The following is an 18,245-nucleotide window of genomic DNA, read 5'->3' as shown; positions in this document are numbered from 1 at the left end:
TAGGACTTGAAGGTTCCGATGGTCCGTGCGGACTTGTACTGGATGTTTGGCTCCTAGAAGGAGAGGACGCCAATCGTTGAAGGCCTGACGGATGGCTAACAATTCCTTCTCCAGGACGAAATAATGAGTTTCACTGGGAGTCAAGATGTGGGAAAGATAGGCAATGGGGTGTTCTAACTTGTCAGCAAGTTCCTGTTTCAGGACTGCCCCAATGGCGTAGTTGGAGGCATCAGTTTCAACAATGAAGGGTTGGTCAGTGTAGGGTTGAGCAAGGATGGGAGGTTGTGTGAACTCCGACTTCAACCGTTGAAACGCCGAATCTTGGGCTGAGGTCCACTGAAAAGGAGTGTCTTTCTTTAGTAATGTAACTATAGGATGCACAATCCCAGAAAAAGTTGAAATTAATTTTCTGTAGAAGTTAGCAAGCCCCAGGAAGGATTGAATTTGCTTTAGAGTAGTGGGAACAGGCCAAGAAAGAATGGAATCAACCTTCGAAGAGTCCATTCCAATCCCCTTTTGGCTAAGACCGAATCTGAGGTAGTGAACAGTAGATACATGTAAAAGACACTTCTTGCGTTTGGCCATGAGTTTGTGTTCACGTAGACGTTGTAAGAAAGACTGCCCTTACGTGCTTTTCATGTTTTGTATGGTCCTTGGAGTAGATTAGTATGTTGTCTAGATATACAATGACAAAGAGAAACAGCATGTCAGAAAATACCCGATCCATAAAACGGTGGAAGACTGCTGGGGCATTAGCATGTACAAAGGGCATAGCCAGGTATTCAAAATGGCCGAAGGGTGTTCTAAAGGCTGTCTTCCATTCGTCACCCTCCTTTATACGAATAAGATGGTAGGCGCCCCAGAGATCTAATTTTGTGAAGATGACTGCACCTCTGACCGCTTCCAGGATGTCCGAGATAAGAGGCAATGGATAACCATCCTTGAGAGTGCATTGGTTAAGGCCGCGGTAATCCAGGCATGGCCTAAGCTCCTTGGAATCCTTCTTGGGAACAAAAAACAGAGAAGTGCCTGCCGGGGATTTGGACGTGCGAATAGTTCAATTTTCCAAATTGGTATCCAGGTATTCCCGGAGGGCCCTTTTTTCAGGTTCTGACAAAATAGACATTCTTCCAAAAGGAATAACTGGTTCAGTATCGAGGTCACAATCCTCAGGTCTGTGGGGTGGTATGGCTTGAAACATGGCTGTGGAGAACACACCTGCATAAGCCTGGTAGGCCCTGGGACTTTGGATGACACTAGAGACGGTGACTGGTGCTTGCTGAGTTTCTTGGAAGTCATCAGGGGGCTTTGGTAAGGTGTTTAGGGACAAACAGTGGGACATGCAATGTTCCGAACCAAAAAACAAAGAGCCTTCTGTCCAATTATTGTAGGGGTTGTGCCTCTGTAACCAGGGCATGCCTAGAACCATAGGATATTGGGCAGATCTTATAATATCAAATTTAATCCTCTCTTGGTGGTGGTTAATGGAAAGAAGAAGCTCCTTGGTTTGAAGGGTTATGAGTCCTGAAGACAGGGGTCTTCCATCGATAGCTTCTTCAACAGGCTGCATAGTCTCTTGTGTTTCGTATGGAATGTGATGAGTAGTGACCCAATCATGATCTATGAATATGCACATGGCTCGACAATCCACTAATTCCATGATGGGGTAGGATTCTCTCTTGGAAGGCGATAGGAATGCCTATAGAATCACAAGGTTGTTTTGTCCAGGAGAGTTCAAGGAAGGAATTGATGTGGAGCAGACACCACTCTCCCGAAACTGTGCCCCACCTACGATCGGGAGCTGGCGTTTTTCCCGAACGCCGTGGGGGAGCGATAGGGCACTCTCTCACAAGATGTTTATCGGAGGCGCAATACATGCAGAGAGCAGTGTGAATACGGCAGATCCGTTCTTGTGGGGCAATAGGTCCACGGAAGGCCCCCTGTTGCATGGGCTCTGGATCCGAGGTCGGAGAGACTGCGGGCTCTGGACTGGAATGATGGTCTATGGCAGTTTTTTGGAATGAAGATTTAGACTTCTTTTTCTCCGCCCTTCTTTCCTGGATTCGAAAGTCGATTTGCAAGGAAAGGTCCAAAAGGGCCTGGAAGGAATTTGGGCAAGCTACCCTGGCTAACTCGTCCTTTATTTCTTCATTCAGGCCTCTTCGAAAGAGGGTGAAGCTGGCCTCTTGGGAACAATCAGCTTCCTTCATAAGTTGTTTGAAACGAGTCACATATGTAAGCATATCCTGGGATTCTTGTCGAAAATCAAGTTGACGTTCTTGAGCACTGTAAACCTGTTCAGGGCGATCAAACATGGCTTTTAGGGCTTCCACGAACCCATTGTAATCATCCAGGAGGGCGTCGCCCAAATTGACTAGGGGGGTTGCCCAGGTCAAGGCGTTATCAGTGAGGTGTGATATCATAAACCCACTTTTGCTCTAGGAGTGGAAAGTAGTAGGGCTTAAAGGTGAAATGTACCAAACATGAATCAAGGAAGGCAAGAAGGGTCTTTGGAGAACCATCATATTTGTCCACTACTCCACCCAACAAGACACTTTCCTTAGTAGCAGAATCATGAGACAGGACTAGCTGCTTTAAAGCAGCATTCTCTGCCTTAAGATTTTGAACTTCTGTGGTGAGTTCCTGCATGCCTCGCATGAGATCTTGGACCGCGGCTTCCATCTCTGTATCTGTATGGTTCTTTAGGCATCTTAAACTTTCACATGTCTCTCCCCATCTCACCTGTTTTTCTTGTTTGCTTGTGACCTTTTTTGGTGACTTCTTTTGCACGGTCCGGGATTTATATAACCCCATGTGCTGGTCTTCGGATTCCAGCGTGAGAAAGATGTTTCAATTCCAGGATACTTTCAGAAGTCCAGGACGGAACCAGGAAGAACAAGTTACTCTCTTACCTGGTAACGTTCTTTCGATGGGATGGTCCGACGACGTATTCCATATCTATGAGAGGTAATGTCTGTGCTGCTTCGGAACATTTTCGGCATCTGCGTCCTGCGTCGATGACGTCGATGCACCGTCCCCGAGGACCTCCTCCGACGGCCGCCGTCACCCGATGTGATAAGTATGACGCACGACGCCCGTAGCCTAAGTTGGTTTTTTCCCCCAGAACGTGTGACATCAGTCTGCTGACAGTCAGACACACAAGGCCTTGCGGAACGCAAGCTGCAATCGCATAAGAAATTCTGCAGCGGGGAAGGTAGGGAGGGAGCGATATGGAATACGTCGTCGGACCATCCCATCGAAAGAACGTTACCAGGTAAGAGAGTAACTTGTTCTTCGAGGGGATTGGGTCCTCCGATGTATTCCATATCTATAACAGACTCCCAAAGCAGTACCAAGCAAGGAGGTGGGAAAAGAATTTAGAACACAAATTTAGCATGCCCAATCAAATTGCGGAATAAAGGACTGCCTTGCCAAAGGCCAGATCCTGCCCTTGGATGGAATCGAGGGAGTAGTGACGTACAAAAGTATGTACCGAAGTCCAGGTGGCTGCATCACAGATGTGACGAATAGGAACACCCCTCTGCAAGGCAGTAGACGCAGCCACACCCCTGGTAGAATGGGCCCGCAACCCAGCCGGATGGTCCTTACCCGCCAAGCGGTAACATTCGGAGATAGCTAAAATAATCCAACGAGACAAAGTCTGTTTCGTCACAGCTTGTCCCAAACGCTTTCCAGCGTAACCTGAACAGTTGATCGTCCACTCTGACCCGGGACATGCGCAAAATATAAAAGCTCAACGCTCTCCTAGGATCAAGCCTATGGAGCCTCTCCTCTTCCTTACCAGGATGTGGAGGAGGATAGAATGCCAGACGAACCACCTGCTGGCTCAAATGAAAATCCGAAACCACCTTCGGAAGAAAGGAAGGACGAACTCGAAGGACAACCCTGTCCTTATGAAACACAGTGAAGGGTGGCTTAACTGAAAGTGTCTGTAACCACACTCACTCTGCGAGCGGAAGTAACCGCAACCAAAAACACAGTTTTAAGAGTTAACAGTCTCAAAGGGCAAGAATGCAAAGGCTCAAACGAAGCACCCATAAGAAACTTAAGAACAAGGTTCAAATCCCAACCGGGCACCAGAAAAGGTGTCAGATGGAACACATTAGTGAGCCCTTTCAAAAACTGAGAAATTAAAGGAATCTTAAAATAGGAACATTCTTCAGACGAGCGCTTAAATATGGACAGTGCCGCCAGGTAACCTTTAATGGTACCCACTTGCAAGCCCCTGTGGGCCAAGGAAAGCAAAAAAGACAGAACCATGGGAATGTCGCACTCAAAAGGATCCACATTCTTAACTCTGCACCAGTCGCAGAATTTACACCAACGGCAACGGTACAGAGACTTTGTTGCCGGCCGTCTGGCCGAGAGCAACACCTCCAACACGTCTTCAGGGAGGTCCCAATCCTTATACCTCAACCTTTCAGAAGCCAAGCGTGAAGGTTGAGGGATCTGACCTCTGGATGGAGAACCTGATCCCCCTCCCGTGAGAGCATATCGTCTCGGTAGGGAAGACGACGCGGAGGGCAGATGGACAAGTCGAGAAGGTCCGGGTACCACGTCCTCCGGGCCCACGCCGGAGCAATGAGGATCATCTGGGAACTGAACCTCCGTAACCTCCACAGTACTTGCGGGATGACGGGGACTGGAGGAAACACGTACAGCAGTGGGAATGACCACTCCACCACGAACGCGTCTCCTAAGGCTCCTTTTGGAAGAAATTCCCGCGAGCAGAACCTTTCGCACTTCCCATTGACACTGGAGGCGAAGAGATGCACTTGAGGGGTCTCCCAAAGGGCGAAGATCTCCAGGAGAATCTCCTCAGCCAGCTCCCACTCGTGAGAGATCGTGCTCTGCCTGCTCACAGCGTCCGCCGTCTTGTTGTCGGCTCTGGCCAGATGAACAGCCGAGATCGAAACTTCCTGCTGGTTGGCCCAGAACTCGAGCTGCATCGCCTCCCTGCACAGAGGAAGTGACCCTGCCCCCCCTTTTTGTTGAGGTAGTGCATGGCCACCGTGTTGTCCGTTAGGATCAGGACACTCTTTCCTCGCAAAGTCGGCAGAAAAGCCTTCAGAGCTAGCCTGACGGCCCTCAGCTCCAACAGACTGATATGGAGTCTGGACTCCGACGGAGACCAACGACCGCTGACTGTCAACTCGTTGGCATGAGCTCCCCATCCCGTGAGGGATGCGTCTGTCACGATCGTCACCTCCGGCCACGGAAGCCAAAACGGGGCCCCCCTTCATCAGATTGCCTTCGACGACCCACCACAGAAGGTCCTGGGCGACCAAGGGCGGCACCTGAACAGGGTCCGACATCCTGCCGGAAGATTGCGACCACTGCAACTTGAGTGCCCACTGCAAAGATCTCATCCGCAGACGAGCCTCTGGCACCAGAAGAATGCAGGATGCCATGAGGCCGAGCAACCTCAAGAACTCTTAACGCCGGGAGCGTCTGGGCAAGTTGAAACTTGTGCACCATCTGCTGAATGTGAAGAGCCCTCACCTGGAGAGGAAAACACAGCCCCAGGGATGTGTCGAGAACTGATCCGATGTACTGGAGCCGCTGTGTTGGCGTCAAATGAGACTTCTTTAAATTGAGGAAGAAGCCCAGCTTGTGAAGGGAGTGGCAGGTGACGGACAGATGATCCAGGGCTTGCTCGGGAGAGCACCCCCTGATCAACCAATTGTCCAGGTAGGAGTAGATGTGAATCCCCCCTTTCCTGAGATGCGCTGCCACCACCACCATGAGCTTGGTGAAAACCCTCGGGGCGGAGGTCAATTCGAACGGCAGGACCCGAAACTGTAAGTGCGAGTCGCCAACCGCGAACCTCAGGTACTTCTTGTGCTTGGGATGGATCGGCACATGGAAGTAAGCGTCCTTGAGGTCCAGAGACACCAACCAGTCCTGAAGTTGAAGGGCCTGGAGGACTTGAGAGAGAGTAACCATCTTGAACTTGTCCTTCCTGAGGAGTTTGTTCAAACCGCGCAAGTCCATGATGGGTCTCAATCCCCCATCTTTCTTCGAAATCAAAAAATAAGGGGAATACCATCCCTTGTTCCTCTCCGCTACAGGCGCCAGTTCTATGGCGCCTTTCTCCATCAGGGCTTGAATTTCCTGCGCAAGGAGCGGATCCGGACTCTTCAAAGAGAGGTTCCCAGGTGGATTGTCGCGAGGCCTCTGCCGAAAGGGAAGACAGTAGCCGTGGGTTATGATCTCCAGAGCCCACACATCTGAAGTAATGGCACGCCACTCTACAAGATGCTGCACCAGCCTTCCCCCAACCGGCGAACCATGGGACCTGGCCTCATGACTGAGTGGTAGCGGCTGCGGCGTTGCCTGAGGGCAAAGAGGCAACTGCCCGAGTGGCCTTGGCACCTCGAGTACCCTGTTTTCCACCTCTGGCACTCTTACGGTGGCCTCTTTGACTGACAGCTCCTCTCGATTTACTGAAGGACGAGTAATAGCGAAAGGAACCACCCCTCCATTGTTGTCCCATAGGACGAAAAGGCGGAGGTTGTCGAACTGCAGCGCCCAGCGACTTCGCTGCAGCTTTGGAGGTCTGCAACCTCTCAAGGCTCGCGTCAGCCTTGCTGCCAAAAAGATGTTCACCGTCAAAGGGCATGTTGAGGAGCCGGGACTGCACATCAGGAGCGAACCCCGACTTCCGCAACCACGCAAACCTGCGTATTACGGTGCTCGCCGCCATGGACCAGCTGACACAATCTGCCATGTCCAAACCCGACTGAACGGCCTCACACATGGCATCCTTGCCATCCTGAACAATAGCAAGGAAACCATCCCGTTCATCCCCTTTGGGATTATGTTCAGCTGCTAATGCAACACAGTTCCACAGAGTGTGTGTGAAACGAGACAAGACACATATGGAGTTGGCCGCCTGAAGCGCCATACCCCCTGAAGAAAACACTTTCTTCGCCCAGCCATCAAAACGTTTGTCGTCCCTATCCGGAGGGATGGTAGGATACGATGCCTGCTTTGCCGGGGCCGTAGCCGCCTGCACCACCAAACTCTCCGGAGTGGGGTGCCTGGACAAGTAGCAGGGGTCGCTACTGGCTGGACGGTATTTTCGCAACAAAGACTTGCCCACTGCCGGGAGACTCTCCGGAGCAGTCCAAGCCGCCGCCACCCTTCTCTGCAGAGCAATATGAAACGGCAGTACCGGGTCAGTGGGGGGACCAAGATCAAGGACGTCCGTGAGATCATCCTGAACAAACTCCCCTGGGGGAGCGGACCATCCCAAGTACTCAGTGACCCGAGACATAAGGCGCCGGTATGAAGAATCGGCATGAGTGCCAGGCTCCGGCCTACAAAACTCCACCTCCGGAGAGGTGTCCAGTCCACTGGCATCATGCAGTGACTGCCTCAGGTCATCAAATTGGCTATGGCCCGAGAGAAGCTCATCAGGCACCATAACCGGAACAAAGCCCTCATCAGAGCCCTCATCACCCTCTGAAATGTACTCCAGGCGGTGAGAGGAAGACACCTGGGGACCAAAGCTATGCCTGACCTTAGCCATAGCCTTACTAGGGGCTACCCCCGTGCCACGGGGCCCCACCGACACCACCGCCTCGAAAGGCGTTGAGGGTGCCAAACGAGTCGGCGCCGGGAGAATCGGCGTCGAGCGAATCGGCGTCGACGTCAGCTGCAGCGCCGCCAGCACGCGTCGACACAGGCCTCGAAGCCAGGGCTCCGAGCGTGTCCTTTGACGACCTAGGTGCCGACAGCGACGACGACCCCCTCGAAAGCGGAGCCTCGAGAGAGGTCGTCGACCTCGGCACCACAGGCATCGATGTCTTCCTCGAAGACGGCACAGGATCACGCGGTCTCGAGCGCGTCGAGGACCGGGACCTGGAACGGGCATGGCAAGAACGGTTACCCTTGTCCGAGCGGGACCTCTCCCGCAAACCGTGCCGACCACCCGAGCCCGGAGGCGTGCGAGCAGTGTCTCTCGACCGATCACAACCGACCCTTCTCGGAGGCGCGGATGTACCGGTGCCCTGCGATTCAAGAACCGCCAACATCTTCTTCCCGAAGGAAGCCCATTCCTCTGGTGTCGCTTGCATGGTGGGATAAGCGACCCACCGATGGGCGGAGTCCTCGGAAGAGGACAGGGAAGGCGACCGATGCCGGCGCTTCCGGAAATGCCTCGAAGAGGCAGAGGAGTGGCGAGACCGACTCCTGGAAGGAGACCCACTGGACCTCAGATGATGACGCGGAGAGTCACCTCTCGAATCATCCGTCGAAAGCCCCGCAGACCTCGACTTCCTGGGCTTAGATACCCTACCTACTGACAACTTCTTCTTGCGCTCCCGCAAGGCCTTGGCAGTGAGCGACTGGCAGTTTACACAGTCGTCCGTGTCGTGGGCCTCCGCGAGGCACCAGAGGCAGGTGTCGTGCGAGTCCGTTACCGACATCTTGGACCCACAGTCCCCGCATTTCTTGAAGCCCGGACACGGGGTTGAAGACGAGGTAGACATCGTTCACGAACAGTTTTTCACAAAAACCAAACAGGTTCAAAGAACCAAGAAGAATATAACAAACTCCAAAGAGTCGAGGCGTACCGAGATTCACGAAGCGAACACGTTTGCGGAAAAAAAACAGAACTGAGGCTACGGGCGTCGTGCGTCCTACTTATCACATCGGGTGACATCGGCCGTCGGAGGAGGTCCTCGGGGACGGCGCATCGACGTCATCGACGCAGGACGCAGAAAATTTTCCGAAGCAGCACAGCTGTGGACATTACATGTCATAGATATGGAATACGTCGGAGGACCCAATCCCCTCGAAGGAATAGTATCCAGGCTCGAAGGCAAGGAACGCTGTGACTCGAGCGCGGGCGAAAATCCAGGAAGTTCGGAGGTAAGTTAGAGGGAAGGAAGGAAGGAGGGGGATTCAAGGAACTGGAAAACAGGAGTGAGGAAAAAGCCCTGAGGGAACTCCAGCAACACACGTCCAACTAAAGTGAGCGGTAGCGTTGAGAGGCGGAGCGCCGCAGGGGCGTCTCTCTTTAGTAGTGTGCAAAGCGTGGAGCGCAAAGACTGGCAGGCTGCGTTCCGTATCAGGCGGTCATGTTGGGAGGATTACTGCATTCAGTCCTCTATGGGTCAGGGACCACGAAGTGCAGAATGGACGCAGGCGACGGTTCATGACACGGGCATCAATGAAAACCAGGGAAGGGATTGTGCTCCTGGCATCAATGAAGACCAGGGAAGGGCTTGTTCTCCTGGCATCAATGAAGACCAGGGAAGGGCTTGATCCCCTGGCATCAAGCAAGACCGGGGACAAGTCGTTTTCCCCAGGCATATGCTGAATAGGGAAGACCCCACAAGGATTGTTAAGTATAACATTGCAAGAAGAGAGGCTGAAAGGAGACCGCCCAGTTATTTAGTTTTTCCCTAAAAGTCGTTTTGGTAGGTTTAGAGTTTGAGGGTCAGTCCACTAGTTTGTTTTGTTGAGGCAGGGAAAAAGCACTGGTGAAGCAAGCATGGCTGCATCTGTCTCCTTACTAGTTGCTGTTAATCAGGACTGTGGGATATGTGTGTGTGCGTGTGTGCGTGCGTGTGTGATCAATGAAGGTAGAATGTTGATGATTGATATGAGCAGCTCAGAGCAGCTCAGAGAATACTGTGTGGGTGTTTTGAAAGAATATTCTATGTGAGTGTCAGTTGAGGCCGAGCTCTGTATGGGTGAGGTGGCTGGTGGGTGGCTCCTGGATCCTTCCTCATGTGTAACCTAAAGATTATCTAATTACCTGAGACTTACATTAGAGAAAGCCTTTAAGTCAATTATACATCCTCCTGAGTCAGCCACGAGGCACCCAAGGATACACCTTAAAGCTGGCAATGTGAATTCTGTGGACTATGATACGGTCCCAGAGTAGTGTTGCAAGGCCAGCTAACCTGGTCTACTAAAAAGTAGACACTGGGCCTCATTACGAGTGTGGCAGTATGGAAACAATGGTGTCTGTAGGCTTACGGCACCCTTGTCTCCGGGCCGCCACACTCCAAGTCTGCCTGCAGGGGCTATAGCGCCTGACAGGTCTGACCCTGCCAGGCGCAATGGCCACCGCAGGTATAGTTGTCACGGAAGCACCAGCAATGTTAGCAAAGGTGCTGGTGCTTCCGTGTCCCCATTCCCGTGGAGTCCTATGACACTCCACAGGAATGGGGATTTACCAAATCCCACACCTGACTCCCTGTGCCACCTGGACTTGTAATGTCGGTGTTTGGGGGTTGGCGGGAACCCACCAGTGGTACCAGCGGGTTATTGCCGACTTTAGCCGTTAAATGCAGCGGTAATGGGGTTAAAGCTGCATATACTGCTCCGCCCAATCTCGAATCCGGCATGTTTATCCCCTGCTCAGAGCTGGGGGTAAACACGCTGGGAAAATGCCCATTTACGGTGCAATTACCGCCAGCGGTATCACCTCACAGTAATTGCGCAAAAATGGGGAGTAATGTTTGGCACCCAACCCGTGATCCAGCGGTAATATCGCCGGACGGGTGTGCGCTAACGCAAATAAAGTTAGGCGGTATCCCGTTCGGGATACCGCCCAACTCGTGATGAGGCCCAGAATCACGAGGAGGCCAAATAATCAAATTCTGTAGCGCTGCATCTTATTTGTGGGATATATGTTGGTCACCATTCAATGACGCTAGCCTCCAGAAAACGTGAATATGTTAACAAAACTGTATGACTACACAACACTTCACAGTTCGAAATTAAAACACAAAGTGATAATGTTTTCCTATAATTGAATGCATTGACTTATTCATTATATTTTATTGTTATACTCTACAATTCTGAAGCTTTGCACACACCGAAAATGCACAGTGCATAGACATATTGGGCCTAATTCACAGAATGTTTTCCAATGGGGTTTTGCCATTATAAAACGCTTCTGTGATCAGAGAGCTGGCCACGCGATTACCAAACAGCTTGGCAAGCATGTTCTACGATTCCAAGATGGTACCTTAGAAAATACTGCTTCGGTCAATATGCAAAGGACCAACGAAAGGCACTCATCACAGAGTGACTGATTTCTATGAATTGAGTTCCTAGCCATTATATTCTTCGCCCACACTCTAGTGCGCCACAAAAGTGAAAAAACAGCAATGCAGCAAGCAGCATGTAAACAAAAAAGGTCCTTAAAGAAACATTCGAAAACCATTACAAAATGGCCAACACTATAACTGAGCTTTCACCATAAGGCACTCTTTCTGCATCACTGAGCAGATGATTGGCACAATGCCCCTAAAACACTACAAACTGTACATTCATCTCGGCGATCACCATCACTCAACCGTATGTTACAAATTCCCTACCTGTTGCAAGTGCAGTCTGGAAATGTTATTTCTGTGACTTTTCCAACTCTTCGGCTCTCCTCAACCCTGTTTCCTTTTCACCACAAAGATCGCAGGCTGATAGCCAGCTTTGGGGGAGTCACCATTCATGTCGACATGGACAAGGCTCTGTGGACTGAGACCACTACAGTGGTGATGTGCGTGGCACAGAAGACAAATAGCATACTCGCGAAATTAAAAAAAAAACCCAAAAAAATGTAATTTAAAAAAATATTTTTTTCCAACATTTTTGTCATTCGACTTTTTAATTTCGACAGATTAACTGGATACCCTTAACATAACAAGAGCTCTGGCAGAGGGCTAAAGCTTTCTCTTGCCGGACATAACAATGACATGGTAAAAAGACATGTTATCACATACCTGAGGGCAGATAAACCCTGCGCCATACATGAAGCTTCTCACAAAGGAGGGCAGGGCTTCTTTGGGGATAAGATTATCTGCAAAGATGATCATGAAGTTGCTGCAGAAGGTCAGATGAAAGACTTGGAAAAAGTTCATAATGACAAACAGCACAAAGTTCTTTTGGGTCAGGATTTGTTTGGTCAGTGACAACACAGTGGACCAGGAGGACATAGACTCCATCTCAGAGCCAGTAACCTCAACTAGCTTTTCCCTCTGCTCGTACTGACTGAAACCATACACTCCAGTGTAGCACATGCATGCCGTGGATAGCATGGCGAGACCAATGGTGAACGCCTGGAAGTACAAAAAGTTTTCCATGTTATCGGATATCAGTCCACAGAATAAGATACTGGTCGATCCCACCAAGGACGCCACTTGGTTATATGTAATGAGCTGGAGTCGGTTTTCATGTTTGGTGGAAATTTCTGCGAATAATGCACACTGGGCTAACAAGACGAACGTCAACATTCCATCAAAGGCGCAGAGGGCCACTATAAGGTGAACCCCACTGAGCCATTCGCCTTCCTCGTAGGTTTTCCATGGAAACCAGGGAAGCAGAAAGGCCAAGGCATAAAACGGAGCGCCGTACAAGATGGAATATCGCCGTTTTGAGAAACATGCCACTTTGGAGTTGTCTTGAATGTAGCCAAATAGCGGGTCGTTAAAGGCATTCCATATCATGTAAATCACCTAGAAAGAGCACAATGTTGGGTTAGGAGGGCAGATTTAAAAAGGGAAAAAACACAGGGGCATGCATGTTTAATAAGGACAGGTAAGGCTTTAAGTGACCGCCAAAATTATACATACAGATAGATTCAGTGTGCAATGCAAAATTCTTCCAACAAAGGGGAAACGTCATAATATACACATCGGGCTGGAAATGCTACGATTACTTGCTGTTAATCTTCATTACTCCTAGTCCTACTCTTCCTCATCACAGTACTTACATCACACGGTCCTTGCCTCTGACACAGGACCTTCGCCTAGTTCTTTAGTTCTGTATAACTCCTCCCCTTGACCCACATCATCCAGTTTAACATAGCCAAGCCGGAGCATGGGACCTACCCCGCAGGGCGGGAGAGGAGAGTCGTCAGTACGGTGACGAGGAAGAGTAGGACTAGGTGTAATGAAGATTACCAGTAAGTAATCAGAGCATTACCTCCACGTCCACTCTTCCTTGTCCCAGTATTTACATCATGAGGCATACCATAGCAGCAACGGGGAGAGGTCCCAATGAGACAAAAAAGTGCAGAACAAAAACTCACACCTTTAATCACTCCAACATCACATCCCAACAGACAAAACCCCAACCTCGAAGGAACCATCCCCAGAGTGGGAGACTTTCAACCGATAGTGGTTGACAAAGGTGCTCTGATCAGCCCAGGTGGCCGCCCTACAAATCTCCTATAGAGAAACCCCCTAGCATCCACTCAGGAAGCAGCCAAACGCCTGGTAGAGCACCCCTGAACGTGGGCAGGCACCAGCAGGCCAGAAGCCACATAAGCCATGGAGACAACAGCACGGATCCACCGACTAATGGAAACCACAGAGGCTTTCTGTCCTGCACTAGCGGGGCCAAAAGTAACCAAGAGACTATCAGACTGCTGGAAAGGGGCAGTACGAGCCAAATACTCCAGAACCAGCCACCGCACATCAATGGCATGCCAAGTCACCTGGTCCGGCATCTGTGGATCCTGGAAAAATGCAGGGAGAACCAGATCCTGAGAAACCGACACACCACCTTAGGTAGGAACTTCGGATAACACCGCAAAACCACAGAGTCCGGTAGAATCCTCAAGAAAGGAGGGTGACACAACAGAGCCCCAATCTCTCCCAGCCTACGGGCAGACAGGAAAGCAGTCCACTCTGTGTGGGTGCTTGATGTCAATTTCTGACAGGGGCTCAAAGGGAGGCCCCTGAAGGGACCTAAAGACAAGATGGAGATCCCAAGGGGGAAGGCCCTTATAAGTACAAGGACAGTGAAAAAGGGAGACACCTCAGCAACTTCCCCACCAAGACCTCGCCATCCAGGTGGCCATCAGAGTCCCCCAAGCGGAATTTAATGGAGGCCCATTGGTAGCGAAGCGTGGAGATCGCTAGACCCTTGTCAAAACCCTCCTGGAGGAACTGAAGAATAACAGGCAGACCGGAACTCAAAGGGGGGGGGGGGAGACACAGACCGCCCACACCAATCCCGAAAGTGCCCCCAGTGTCTGTCATATGCCTTCAGAGTAGAAGGTCCACAAGCACCAACGATCGACTCGATCACAGGACCCGAAAACCCCTGGGAGATCAACCAAGACCCTGCAATAGCCAAACCGCCCATTGAATCTGTCTGACCACAAACCCCAGATCCGCCTGCAGGGGACAAGGCCACCTCGGACTCAACCAAGGTTCCTGGGACCGGAGCTCCAACAGGGAGGGGAACCAGCTCCGGCGGGGCCAGAACGGAGCCAACAACAGCACAGTCGAACCGCTCTCCTTGATGCACTGAACCACCAGGGGGAGAGGAGGGAATGCATAAAGGAGACCGCAAGGCCACTCCACAGTGAGGGCCTCCACCCCCCCAATTCCCCTTGGCCGGGAACTGGGAGCAGAAGAGATGAACCTTCGCAGAGGCCGGAGAGGCAAAGAGATGCAGAACCGGGAGCTTGAACCTGACACAGATCTCTGCAAACACCCTGTCGGACAGAACCAGTTCCGAAGAGGAGGGGAACCGGCGGCTGAGCAGATCCGCCTGAACATTGTCCACCCCCTGGCATGAGAGGCCACCAGGGACAACAGGTGCGACTCCCCCCAGGAACCTATCTGAGCTGCCAGGGCATTGAAGGACCGGCCGGACCCCACCTGGCGGTTGACATATGCCACTGCTGTGGTATTGTCCTTCCGGACCAACACTGACCAACCTTCTAGAAACACCCTGAAGTACAACAGGGCCAGGAGAATGGCAAACAACTCCCTCCAATTTGACGCATGACGGACCTCCTCCGGAGCCCACAACCCCTAGGCCGAGAGGATACCCAACGCGCCCCCCCATCCCCTTCCGCTTGCGTCTGTAGTAAGATTGGTCAAAGGGGGGCAGACCAGGGACACCCCTGACCAGAGATTCGGAACCTGCAACCACCACAGCGAAGAGGCCCTCAGAGCAGGAGTCACCGGGAACAAGGTCTCGTAAGCCAAAGAAGCTGGGAGCCAGTGGGCAAGTAGATAAGACACCAGAAGACGCAGACGAAGACGAGCCCAAGGAACCAGGAAGACACAAGACGCCATGTGCCTATGAAGCATGAGCAACAGGCGAGCTGTGACACACTTCCGCCTGAGAACCCTGCCCAGAACAGACAGCAGGCGCTGGACCCTTTCCTGGGACAGAAATGGAAATCTGAGCCCCGATGAAAACCAGATCCTGTTAGGGATCCATATGAGACTTCTGCCAGTTCACCAGAAACCCCCAGTCCCGCAATTCCTGGCAGTTAAGAAGGAGATGAGTCAGGACCGTCTGCCGGAGGGCCGCATTGACCAACTAGTCGTCCAGGTAGGGAAAAATCTGAATGCACCTCAGGTGAAGATGCGCCACCAGGGGAGCCACCAGCTTGGTGAACAGCATGGGGGCCAAGCGCAACCCGAACGGGAGCACTCGGAACTGAAAATGCTGAAATCCCACTGCAAAATGAAAAAACCTCATCTGGCAGGGGCAGAGAGACACAAGTTAATATGCATCCTGGAGATCCAGACACACCATTCAATCCCCCCTGTGCAACATAGGGTGAATGTTCTGTAAAGTCTCCATCTTGAAGCGTTCCTTCCGGACGAAGCAGTTCGGAACCTTGAGGTCCATGATGAGGCGAGACTACCCTGAAGGTTTTGGGGACCAGAAACACCTGGTAGTAAAATCCCAGACCCGCTGCGGAAAGGGAACGGGCACGATAGCCACCTTTAGTAACAATTCAGACAGAGCCGTTGACATAGCCAACCTCTTGGGCAGCGAGAGGGGAACAACAGCTCGAACCATGCAACCCAGGACAAGGTGAGACAGGAAGTACACTTGATAACCCTTTCTGGACAGTATCCAGAGCCCAAGAATCCGAGCACTACCGGTCCCATACCGGAAAAAACAGCCAGAGACGTCCGCCCACCGGCCTGTCCAAACTGTCAGGACTTCTGGGCTGGGACCGGACAAGAAGAGCGCAGAGGACCCCCTCACCTGGGCCTCCAAAAGGAGCTGGAGGAGGAACCAGGGAATGACTGTCCGGTCCCCGCACCTTTACCATAAGATTATCTCTTGACAGTCGAGGTAGACTTCTGTTGTAACTTGTCAGAGTGTTTGTCAGCACGAAACACCTTATGTACCTTCTCCTCAAGCAAATCACCAAAGAGTTTGGAACCGTCAAAAGGAAGTTTAAGGGCAGTCGCCTTCTGCAAATCCTCAGTTTTCCAATCTCGCAGATGCACATGCCTCGGGGTCGACACACCAGCACCCATGGCCATGGCCGAGCCACGTACTCCATCAAACGCCAGATCGGACAAGAGTTCAACCTGCCGCTGCATGTCAGCCAGCAGCGGGGCACAGTCAGAACCCCCTTCCACGGCCTTCTTCAACTTCCTGAAACCACCTAGCAAAGTCTCTGCAGCGTAGGAGCAGTAGATAATCGCTGTGAGGGCCAGATGTGCACCAGCATGAACCACCTTTAGGCTGGAATTCGCCTTACGGTCCACCGGGTCCAAGACAGCCACCTCCTCGGCCGACACAAAGGAGCGACCCACCACACTACCAATGATATCGTCAATCTCAACAAAGCCCGAAAGCAACTTCTCACCCCCCTTCAATGGGTAGAACTTGGCCATAAAGCGGGGCAAGACAATCTTCTCCGGATCACGCCACTCACAAAGGATCTTAGCCCAGATGTCCGAAACCAAAGGTAACCTCATCCCCGGGGTATGCTTATTGTTAGGCAAAATCCCCTGCAGTTCCCTTAGGGAGCACTACAGAAGATTAGGACTACAGCTATATGCAATAAATCCCCTTTGGTATCAGTCTATACCACACATATTTAGTTGGTAGCTGTGGCTGAGCAGTCAGACTTTTCTCAAGAGGGAGATGAGCAGTATTCAGGGTTTACACAATAGGACTACAGAACTATGGAACAAGGAAACACGGACCAAAGCTTTGTATTAAAAATAATATATATATTTGTTTTACACACTATTAAAGTAACACACAAATCACTATCATTAAAGCAAGTTAAAACAGTCAAGAAAAGTATACACAACTCCCTATTTAAATTGTAGACAAGTTTGAGCAAGAGTGAAAACTGAGCAAAACGGCACAGTGTAAACCAAGCAGAAATGGCACTCTAACAATTTCTTCAGAGGGAGGGAAAGGACAAGTCATACAGGGTTAGACTCCTAAACACACCAGCAACACTTCCCAATTGGATTGTGAACAAGTTAGGCCCGATAATACTTTAGCACAAGCAATACTTTGGTGAAAACCGAGCAAAATGGCGCTTCAACAATAAGGGGAAGAAAAGGAGGTTATAAGAGTTTTAGGTGCACCAACACATTTCGTGATGAAAAGCAATCTAGAGAAGGCAGTTGTAACAGATTTAGCCAAAGTCAATAGGCCTGTGCCAGAGTCAGTGGTACAAGGCAATGTGCCCAGGATCAAACTGTTCTAGTAGCTACAGTCAAGTCTTTCTTTAACGACGATTCAAAAGGAGGGTACAGAAGGTAAAAGACCATGTTAGACGATAGGGGCAGCCAGCCCAGGAGGTAAGTAAAGGATTTCAAACACCTTTAGCAGTACCCCGCGAAACGGGAGGCCTGGAGGAACAATGTACCTTAAAAGTGGAAGCGGCTCCTGCAGTGGTGGTTGTTCCTGGCAGTTCCTACAGTTCGGGAGATCCAGCAGAGGAAGAGAGGCTTTCGTCGTGGAGGAAGGTTCGAGTCACTGCACTGCCCAGGGAAGAAGCCAGCTGCTGTGATGCCGAAACAGAATAAAAGGTACGTTCCTTTAAATCGCAGTCATGGTGGACGGGTGCCTGACTATCCGGTCTCCGAGTGCTTGGCACTGGCGATTCGACCAAGGCAGGTCCTGGAAGGCGATTGACAAACTGGTTGGCCCCACCAGCTCAAGGGAAGAAGGCTCTTGCAGGTGAAACTCTTCTCTTGTCGTTGGAGAAAAGTTGCGAGAATCTGAGGCAGGGCTTCGCCGGTAGTTCAGTCGTTGCAGATGTCTTCAGCTTCTCTCCTCTTTGGGTTTCTTAGTTCCAGCGGCAACGTCTTGTCCTCCAGTCCTCAGAGCCCTGCTTTTATGCAGAAAAACCCCCATTCATACAGCCTAGCTGTCACTCACACAGTACGGTGGCTATCCTGGCGGGATAACCCCCTATCCTCCTATCATGGCAGAGTGTGACTTGGGTTGCTTAAGCAACCCTGTCCAGG

At 51.2% G+C, this 18,245-nt stretch overlaps 1 protein-coding gene across 1 annotated transcript in view; it reads right to left on the bottom strand.

The window, feature by feature from the left end:
• The window catches only part of LOC138567427 (transmembrane protein 180-like), a 384,600-nt gene that overhangs the window by 232,121 nt on the left and 134,234 nt on the right, over nucleotides 1–18,245 (bottom strand). Inside the window, exon 3 of the mRNA XM_069645615.1 lies at nucleotides 11,763–12,494. Coding sequence (XP_069501716.1) covers nucleotides 11,763–12,494 — 732 coding nt within the window. The remainder of the gene's footprint in view (nucleotides 1–11,762; nucleotides 12,495–18,245) is intronic.

This window comes from Ambystoma mexicanum, chromosome 2p (assembly GCF_040938575.1).
Source record: "Ambystoma mexicanum isolate Mex_15411 chromosome 2p, UKY_AmexF1_1, whole genome shotgun sequence".
Classification (NCBI taxonomy): Eukaryota; Metazoa; Chordata; class Amphibia; order Caudata; family Ambystomatidae; genus Ambystoma; species Ambystoma mexicanum.
Note: the sequence above shows the minus strand (reverse complement) of the source record. Positions and strands in the feature narration are given on the sequence as shown.